We start from the raw sequence: 9723 nt of genomic DNA on the forward strand, positions 1-9723 counted from the left end.
GGACACACAGGGGACTGTGTTGGGGAAATGACGGAGAAGTATAAAGACGGTTGATGCCTTTAAGAAACTTCATCAAGGAGATTGCTGAAAAGCACTGGGTGGCTTCCTGGAGGAGGAGACTTAAGCTGAGCTTTGAAAGAGGACAAATGGGGAGAGGCTGCGGGTGGCGAGCTGGGCCTCTCTTCCCTGCCAAGAGGCGTGAAACAAGTATGGCATGAACACTGCCCACGTGGAGTCTGTTCTCAGTGGTCCTGCTTGTCTGGATCCTGATCTTACAGACCCCGAGGGGAACAGACCACATCCCCAGATTCTTCCTCGTGGCAGGCTGGGGTGGGCAGTGGTAACTGTAGGGCTTGGGTGCCCATTCATTCAGGATCCTCCGGCTGCCCAGGGCCTCAGAGTTCAAAGATGACCAGACTGCCATTTACCCCTCTGGCTTCAGTGTGCACACATTTGCACACGCATGCCCATGCACACATAGCTCTCTCTCAATCCTGATGCTTGGCTACCATGCTTCTCCTGCCTGCCTCTAGGTTCGAAAGGAGCTTGAAGTGAATGGCATTGAATTCTATCCCCAGAAGGAATTTGATGAGGATTTGGAGGACAAGACAGAGAATGACAAAATCCGGGTAGGTGCCTAGGACTCTGTTCATCGCATAGATGCCCGCCTTGGTCCCCCTGGGATATGTATCATGTACCACTTCTGTTTTGCCTCCTGCTTTCCCCTTTCCAAACTCCATGCCCCACTTTGCCTGACCCAGACCAGAAGTGGCATGGGAGAGGATGAGGACTGGGGGCCCTGGCCGTGACTGTGAATCCTGCACCCAGAAAGCCGAATTCTCCTGTTCATGCCCAGAGCCAACAAAAGCCTCTAGTTCCCCCACTGGGCCAAGCAAAACCAGAGTAAGGGGTGGTGGAAGAATACAGGCAGGAAAAGCTTCAGGCAGAGCTCCTCCTCAGTTTCTCCTTCTTTAAAATTCAGAGATCAGGCTAGATGAGTGGCTTATTGGCACTTTTGCTCCCCTAGAAGAACCCTTTAGAAAGAGCTAAGTGTCAGACTCCAGTATGTTGTTTTTCAGTCGCTTAGTCGTGTCCAATTCTTTGCGATCCCATGAACCATAGCACGCCAGGCCTCCCTGTCCTTCACCATTTCCTGGAAGAAATTGCTCAAATTCATGCACTGAGTAGATGATGCCATCCAACCATCTCATCCTCTGCTGCCCCCTTCTCCTCCTGCCTTCAGTCTTTCCCAGCATCAGGGTCTTTTCAACCCTGCCTTCTGAGCAGCCCCTGAGGTGTTTCCTGGGAATCTTAAGGCTTCATGAAACCTGGCTGGGAAACCCCTGACCTTTATGATTTCCAAGATCCCTCTCAATTCTAAACTTCTACTGTTCTGTGATTCCTCATTAGAATACTGGGTTCTAGTCTGAGCTTTTCCACTAATCACTGTAACCTGGGACAAATCCCTCACTTTGGCCTTGAGTCTCCTTCTCCATCAAGTGTGGTAACCTAGGAGAAGCCTGATATAGTTGAGACAGGTAGTTCATTGAAAAAATCAATTGAAGAAATAATTTTAAAAATGAAGCATACAAATCTTAAATGTTTTAAAATAGATGTTTTACTGAATTATTAAATTAAAATATCAAAAACACATCATGTTCATTAAGCATTCTTTTTATATAGAGACAAGTCCTCTTTGGAGATAAGTCCACTATTCTGTGCTTTTTAAAAAAATAATAATACATTTTTTACTACATCTAGTCTTAGTTGTGGCATGCAGGCTTTTTATTGCAGCGTGCGGGCTTCTCTCCAGTTGGGGCCAGAGCACATGGGTTCTGTAATTTGCAGCATGCAGGCTCTCTAGTTGAGGCGCTTGGGCCCTGTGGCATCTTAGTTCCCTGACCAGGGATCAAACTCACGTCCCTTGTGTTGGGAGGCAGATTCTTAACCACTGGACCAGTAGGGAAGTCCTGCTAAATCCACTCAATGCAAAAGGAACTCAGCTTTATCAAGTCTTTCTGAAACATTCCATTTTCAAAGAAACAGATCTCCACACTGATATGTCCTCAGCTTATGTAACAGTTAACTTATCCAGATGCAATAACAGCACACACCAAGCAGATCAACTTGGGAACAGACACCTGCTGGCATAGAGGAGCCTAGGTACATCAGAAAGTGGCCTTGGAACTCTGGCAGGGCAGCAGGTATGGGCCTCTGCCAGTGTGGGAGACCATGTAAAACTCATTACTTTGGTTGTCCACTGGGTGGGTGTTGTCTAAGAGGTCTGTCTTTCTTGGCTAGCTCACAAAGTTGTTCCAAATCAAACCGAACCTCTTAAAAGTGCTAAAGAGTACAAAGCATTCTCCAGTTGTGGGAAAGCTGACTTACTGAGGTTAACCAGCCAGGCAGGGGAGTAATCAGGTCTGGATCCCAGGACTTCAGACTCCCAGTCCAGTGCTCTTTTTCAGAGACAAGAGCCTGGCCTCTGCCATCAGTGGGATCACTGAATGAACTTCAGAAATGTGCAGTTCAAGGTTAGAGACCCAGGACCGTATGCCATCCTACCCTTGGAGGCGCAAAGAGTAGAAGGATGACATGCGTATGTGTCTGCTTTGTCAGCAGGAGAGCATGCCTTTCGCTGTGGTGGGAAGTGACAAGGAGTACCAAGTGAATGGCAAGCGGGTCCTCGGCAGAAAAACTCCCTGGGGCATCATTGAAGGTAATTCAGTGCATCTTCTTGAAGAACTGGTTGCCAGTCAATTATGCTTATTAATTAAGCATCTGTAGGTCAAAGCACAGTCCTAGGATGCAAGATATAAAATGAATGCCAGCCAGAGCCAGCCAGACCCTGCCGTAAGGGGCTTACAGTCTAATTGAGAAGCTGAGACTCATGAGCAGGAAGCAATAAAAGATGGATTTAGCACCTGACCGGGAGGCACTAGCTCGAGGGTCAAAGGAGCTCAGAACATGGAGAGATTAATAAGGATCAGAAAAACCAGAGAAAGGTTTTCACATGAAAGGAGGCATGATCTGAAAAGCTGCTGAAGGGTTGTTCAGATGTTTCCATTTTCATTTTATTAGGAACGATGTGACCTTGAGAAGGTCACAGTGATTCTGAGAGCTCTCAGAGAATCACTTCAGTGATGAATTCATCATGATACCCTTGGAGAGGGGCAGGGTAGGCATGACTGTTCTCAGATCATCCTGCCTGAGGCACTTGGGTATCAGATTAAGTGTCCTGCCCAAGATCATGTGACTTATTAGTGGTGAAACCTGGATTTTAGACCTGGATATTTTGATTTCAAAACCAAGTTCTTCCCATTATATCATGTTGTCTCTCATTTTTCTATCCTTTGTTGGGATTTTTTAAAAATAGCCTTTTTCTCATCATTTGCATTGAATGAAATTATAAGAATATCTGTCCTACCCATAGATTATGAGAAAGAGGGCTCATGACTTAATTCTCTTCGGTTTCCATCATCTTTGTCAAGTGATTTGCAGTTAGTAGGCACTCGATCTATGTTGAATTAGATTTATCAAGCCATCATGACCTTTTTAAGATGGCTCGATTATTTTGTCTGTGTGTTTATTGTCTTCTAATCAGATTACAGGCTCCTGAAAGATAGAAATTGTGTCTTTGGCCTTGGGCAAGTTTCTTAGACTCCCTGTGTATTAGTTTCTTTTCCTATAAAATGGGGAATATAATACTACATATAAGATATTATTCCACAGAGTCTAGAATAGTATTGTGCCCTTGTCGCTGCTTCATGAATCCTTGTTCAATGAGTAAACTCCAGTGCACTCAAGTGCCAAGATGAGCACACCTCTGGAAGGTGACAGTGGCCCGGCCCATGGCTCAGTCCATGACCTGAACAGAAATTCACCTGCTGGTATCTGCATTAGTGAAGTGACCACCTGTTTTTGTTTGTTTGTTCACAGTGGAAAACCTCAACCACTGTGAGTTTGCCCTGCTTCGAGACTTTGTCATCAGGTAAGACACACCCCTCCCATCCAACGACAAGTTTAATTATTTGGGGTCCAGAGGCCAGTTGTTCAGATCCAGTTCCTCGGTCCCCAGGTCTCTCTGACAGAGCTTCTGCCGCAGTCCCAGCTCTCATCTTGAAGGACAAGGGGCTCAAGAGGTGTCATTGGCTCTCTGGTCCCAGTCATTGGGTCCAGACCCTGGAAGCGACGTGTTGACCTCAGACGTGGGTCCTCTCTCCCTCCTCCTGCCCCTAATCTCACCCCTCTTTCTCTTGCCCTGTGTCCTTCAGGACCCACCTCCAGGACCTCAAGGAAGTAACACACAACATCCACTACGAGACCTACAGGGCCAAGCGTCTTAATGACAACGGAGGCCTCCCTCCGGTGAGCGTGGACACAGAGGAAAGCCACGACAGTCACCCATGACGACCCTTTCTCTGTATCATCACACATACCCACTTCTCCACACACACACATCCTCAGACCACCACCCACCCCCTTCTTCCTTTCTACTCTGTCCCACAGGCCTGTCTGGTAATTGTGGAGCATCTTGTCTACAGTGTGCGTGTGTGCTGTGTGTGTGCGAGAGATGAGTGTGTGTGTGCGCGCGCTCATGTGTGTGTATGTGTGTGCGCCCGTGCAGGGCTGAGGTGTTTATACTGCCTCCCTGGAAAGTTCCTAGTAAGTTTGCTTCCTCCATGGCTGTCCATTATCTGTCTCCTTTCCTTGTGTCCCAGAACAAGGCGTGTGCCTCACTCAAGAGGTCTGGGGGAGGCTTCATTTAAAAATGATGGGAGCAGGTGAGCCTCAGGTAACGCTTTCTTATCTCTGAACCCACCTGTGAGCAGGGACCACAGAGATTCTCCAAAGACGGTCTGTGGAGCTTGACCTGGGATTGGGGGGGGCGGGGGCGAGTTGAGGACTTAACCCTCTCTGTAAGCCCGGTGATCTGTGGTGAGGCTAGGACTTTTTGGGAAAAGAAAGATCAGTGGAGAGCAGAGAAGTTGGCCAGCGCTGGGCTCCTGCAGAATTAGTGCCTACATGTGGAGGAGAGAGCTCCACCCTTCGGTCTGTGTGGCATTCACTGTCCAGAAGCTACCACCTGTCTCTGTCGCAGACTGCTGCTTTCCACATATCCCGCCCCCCGTCCCCCGCCTCACTCTCCTCTGCTCCCACCTTCTCTCTTTCTCCCCTTTCCCTCCTTCCTTTGTCCTGCCCCCTCTGACTTCTTTCATTTCCTTTTAGCCTAATCCACTTGAGCTGCACTTCTATATTTAGGATTTATGTCAAGTTTACTCCAAAAGTGACTTTAGGCCACTTAACATCCCCAGTAAAGTCACAGGACAGTAACAAAGGAGATTACAAGGGGAATCAGATCTGTAGAAAGGCACGGGAGACAAAGTTTCTGCAGCTGAGTGATGAAAAGGGCCCTGAGCTTGTGGGCAGCCCAGCGAAGGAGCAGACACAGTGAGCTATGTGGTTCCCACTGTCTGCTTAAAGAAACACCTGTGCTGGTCAAGCGAGACAACCTTTTTTCTAGGTGTTAGGTCCTAGCAGAACTGAGTCTAAAGAAGTATCAAGAACAATATACAGTGTTTGTCTTTCTTGGTCGTTTGGCTTCAGAGACAGTTTTGAACCTCATCTCCCTTCTGTCCATTAGGATTCTTCCTCCTTAAAGCTGGCTTCTGTTCTCCTCCTTCTTGTATATACTTGACCTCCCTTTCCTTCTCTTCTATTCTCTTTCTCGTGTTGAAGCTACTTGCATTTTTGTCTGTCTTTCTCAGCTTTCTGCACTTCCTCTTCCTCACCCCTTTAGACATGCCCAATGACACTCACAAGCCTACATGTAGCCTTTTCTTGCCTTCCCCTTCAGCCCCATATTTATTAATGCATATATTTTCCATGTTGTTTGACACACAAGTTACTCTTTCTCCTTTAGTCTGTAAGGTGGCTAAAATTTCAAGCTGGAGAAACAATTTAGCCTCAGGCAAGGGGAAAATTGACACAGTTTACAGTAACCTCTTACAACCTCCTGTTTCATCTCCTGGTCCAACCCGAGGTGTTTTACTGGTCCTCTACAAATCCCAGCATTTATAGGCCCTTATCACTCAGGTGCTAGGAAAACATATAGACTTAAGACCAAGATTCAGCAGACCAGGAGAAAGAGGTGGGTGATCAGATTGCTAGTGGCCCCAAACTCACGGTCTCCAATCTTTCCTGGAAGCTCATTACCAGTCCAACCCCCATCTTCCCTCACCCACACAGTTATTCCAGGTTAGGCACCAGTCAGAGCAGAACAGCGCAGAGTTAGAGTCCAGAGGTTGCTAAGTTTCAACAGAAGAGGGACCCCTGGCTTATATGAAGACGTGGGACTAGACACCTTGACCTCACAGGGAAGATCTGGGGTGGGAGTCGGGGGGCACTGGTGAGGCTGAGGAAGAGAATAGGAGAATAATGCTTGGTGCTCCTAAACCACGATCTCAGCCTCCCTGGAGAAGCTGTTCTGTATGTCTGCTGTCAGCTGCCGGTCTCCACACCCTCAACCGTTCTCAACCCCCCCTGCAGGGAGAAGGCCTCCTGGGCACTGTCCTTCCACCCGTGCCAGCCACCCCCTGCCCCACTGCCGAATGAAGGCCATTCCAAGCACCGCTCCTCCCTCCATTCCTCAGCTCTTCTGGCTGCAGGGCCATGCGCTCTTTAGTGCTGTGCGTGTCTGGCCCACCACCACAGCCCCTCTCAGCCCTCAGCAGATGGGAGGGGCCAGCTGCCTCTTTAGGACAGTCGCTGCTTCCATTTATCCACACCACCCCTCTCCTCCCAGTTGGAATGGAGTTCCTGCCAGCATTGCCCTCCTCCATCGTCTGTGTCAGCCGGTCCTAGCCCATCCATAGGGTGAAAGAACTCACCAAGAGCTTCTTCTGCCCTTGCAAACCCATATCAGCTACTTGTGACCATCTCCAAGGGATATGGCGTTGCTCCCTGTCCATTCATCTGCATGAGCTGCTCTTGACTTCCTTAAAGGGTCAAGAAGGCAACTTTTCTGCTTGTCGGATTTGTTGACGTCAGCTGTGTGAGCCCCAACGTGGGACAAGGGTGTCTCCTTCACTGCTTAAAGCTTATTTGTAAGGATGGGTCACTCCAGATGTGGGGGAGCAAGGGCTAGGATCACTTTAAAAAAAAAAAAATCACTGCTGGTGACTGGCCCAGAGTGCAGCCACACTCCCTCCCTACCCCATATAGCAGCCATTTAGGAATGGTGGTTTTCCTGAAGCGACATTCCTGGAGTTGACTTCCTTATCCTTAGATTTTTAATAAGAACTAAACACACATACCGAATTCCAGAAGCTCACGAAATGTGAACTCTAGGAAGGAAAAAAGCACCCTTCTGTCCACTTAGCAATAAGAGGGAATCTTTTCCCACCTACCCTTGCTACTCCTACACCCCACCCCTCCCCTACTCCATTAATGTGAGTAATGAATTAGCCTGGCCACAGTCGGTTACTGCAGGCTAGTGGAAAATCCCCAGTGGAGGGCAAAGCCCTCCCATCAGATGCATGAATGTTTGCGAATGTCGGCTGCCACTGCCCACCCCTGCACTGAGTCTTTATGGACTAACCCTTGCCCACTGCCCAACCACTTCCACCTGGACACAACTTGCTCAAAGGCTGGTGACTTGTGGGCCATTCATCTACAACCAGGTCCTGATGGAGCAAGAGGCCCAAGCCTAGGGGATGCAAGAACGACCCATTTCTTAAATGTTACCAGTCCCAGCCAACCTTTTGGTGACATTACAGTTAATTTTCCCAATTGAAAGTAAGCCAACAGACACTCAAACTGGTTGTGTAAATGTTGCTAGACTTTATGTGTTGTACAACTAAACATTGCTCTTTAAACAATAACTGTCTGAACTGTGTTTTATTTGTGCTCCTCATCCTTGGCCAAATTAGCTATTACATCATCTCACTCATGTGGAGGGTGAGACAGGACCATGTTGGTAAGAAGCAGACACAGAAATTAGAGATGGAAAAATTTTGTTCATCTTCAGTTGGCAAGAAGTTGGTCACCAGGCATTATTCCCCGGAGTTTTGTATCCAAAATGAGTTATAGATCTTTCACATGACCTTGAGGGATGTGGTATAAAGGTATAAAACCAAAGCTGTGAGAGGAGTGGATCCATCTTGCTAGAAACCTGCCTATTTTGCACTGAAGACTTTTTAAGAGTTAAGAATTTAAACTAGCTTTTCTCTTGTCTTTTTTGAACTTAAATCAGTCTTCTTCTCTATGATGTTTACACTCTCTACTATAGCCAGCAAATAACACAACTCTAACTGCACATTATTTCTCTGAATTTGAATGTGACAACCATATGCAATTGTGTTTGGGTCCTCAACGTTCTGTACGATGATCTTAAGGCATAAATGAATGGTGGGGGGTCAAGACTAGAGGAAGTGAGGTCAGTAGGCTCTTGGCAGTCATTCAAGTTAAATGACGAAGGCCGGAATTAGAGCTTCAAGGAGATGGAGAAAAGTGAGATTTGAGAGACAGTTTGGCAAACATAAAATATTACAGCTGAAAGAAACCTAAGAGTTCTTCTAGTTCTTTCTTCAAACAGATAAGGAAACAAGTCTAAGAAGCATGATCATATTGCCCAAGGTTATATACTTAGTTAACAGTGCAGGACAGGACCTAGAGAGCAATGCGCGATGTTTGTTCCACTGCTTCACACCATTCCTATGGTAGTCATACTTAAAAATATATGTATACACATATATATTTCTGAAATCAGGATACATCTTACAATAGATGTCAGTTGATTTAGCAGCTTTTCCCCCTTAGAGTTACACTTTAAAATGGTGCATATTATAACTGTTGTTTAGTTGCTAAGTTGTATCTGACTCTTCACAACCCCATGGACTGTAGTCCACCAGGCTCCTTGGTCCAGGGGATTTCCCAGGCAAGAACACTCAAGTGGGTTGCCATTTCCTTCTCTAAGGGGATCTTCCCGATCGAGGGATCAAACCAGTGTCTCCTGCTTGGCAGGCAGTCTTTACCTCTGAGCCACCTGGGAAGCCCCTATTTTATAACTGACAACATCTTAAATTTGATGAAATATATGGTAGGTAATCCAGATGTTAACATCCTTTTGTTGGAAGACCTCTGGTGCTATTGGTGAAGTTCAAGGAAATAAGCAAACACACATTTTAGTCTTAAAAGCAACTCTGATAAAATGTATCACCTGATCCTCACAATCACCCTTTGGAGGAGGCAGGGCAGGTATGATGGGAGATACAGAGACAAAGGCTCTCTCCATCTTGGAGCTGGAACGGACTCACTCGGGGTCGAAATCACCCCTTGGATTTCCTCAACCAGCTCTTGCACCATTTCCTGGACGCTGCCTCACAAAAAATCGGCTCTGATTTCAGTCTTTACCTGGGGGAAGAGAGTTCTGCTCCTCTCAGGAGAAGTGAGGAATCATTTCGAACTCTTTCTCCAAAGGGCAACAGTTTTCTGACCTGGGTCAGGAAGGGCGTAGGAAAATCCCGCTTTTAATTTTGATTCCTGACAGGACCAATTCAAGTCCATACTCGTGGGCAGCGGGGCTGCTAGGCAGGGGTGACAAAACAGCGGCCAAGACTGCGGCTGGCTGTGGCGATCACCGCCTCATCCCTTACTCCTCAGCGCTCTGGGGGCGGAGCCAACCCCCTGGACCCGCCCGCTTTCCCACTTTTTCTGTCTCAA

General features: G+C 47.3%; 1 protein-coding gene across 4 annotated transcripts in view; it reads left to right on the forward strand.

Annotated features, from left to right (window-relative positions):
- The window catches only part of SEPTIN3 (septin 3), a 23549-nt gene extending 15666 nt beyond the window's left edge, over positions 1 to 7883 (forward strand). For 3 of the 4 annotated variants that reach the window (XM_070453444.1, XM_020876917.2, XM_070453443.1), the window contains exons 7-11: positions 534 to 629; positions 2620 to 2719; positions 3940 to 3991; positions 4275 to 4368; positions 6550 to 7883. In XM_070453444.1, coding sequence (XP_070309545.1) covers positions 534 to 629; positions 2620 to 2719; positions 3940 to 3991; positions 4275 to 4368; positions 6550 to 6615 — 408 coding nt within the window. In that variant the 3' untranslated portion in view covers positions 6616 to 7883. The remainder of the gene's footprint in view (positions 1 to 533; positions 630 to 2619; positions 2720 to 3939; positions 3992 to 4274; positions 4369 to 6549) is intronic. The other variant, XM_020876919.2, reaches the window with a different exon arrangement.
- Positions 7884 to 9723: the final 1840 nt, after the last annotated feature.

The sequence above is a fragment of the Odocoileus virginianus genome, chromosome 23 (genome assembly GCF_023699985.2).
Source record: "Odocoileus virginianus isolate 20LAN1187 ecotype Illinois chromosome 23, Ovbor_1.2, whole genome shotgun sequence".
In the NCBI taxonomy this organism is placed as follows: Eukaryota; Metazoa; Chordata; class Mammalia; order Artiodactyla; family Cervidae; genus Odocoileus; species Odocoileus virginianus.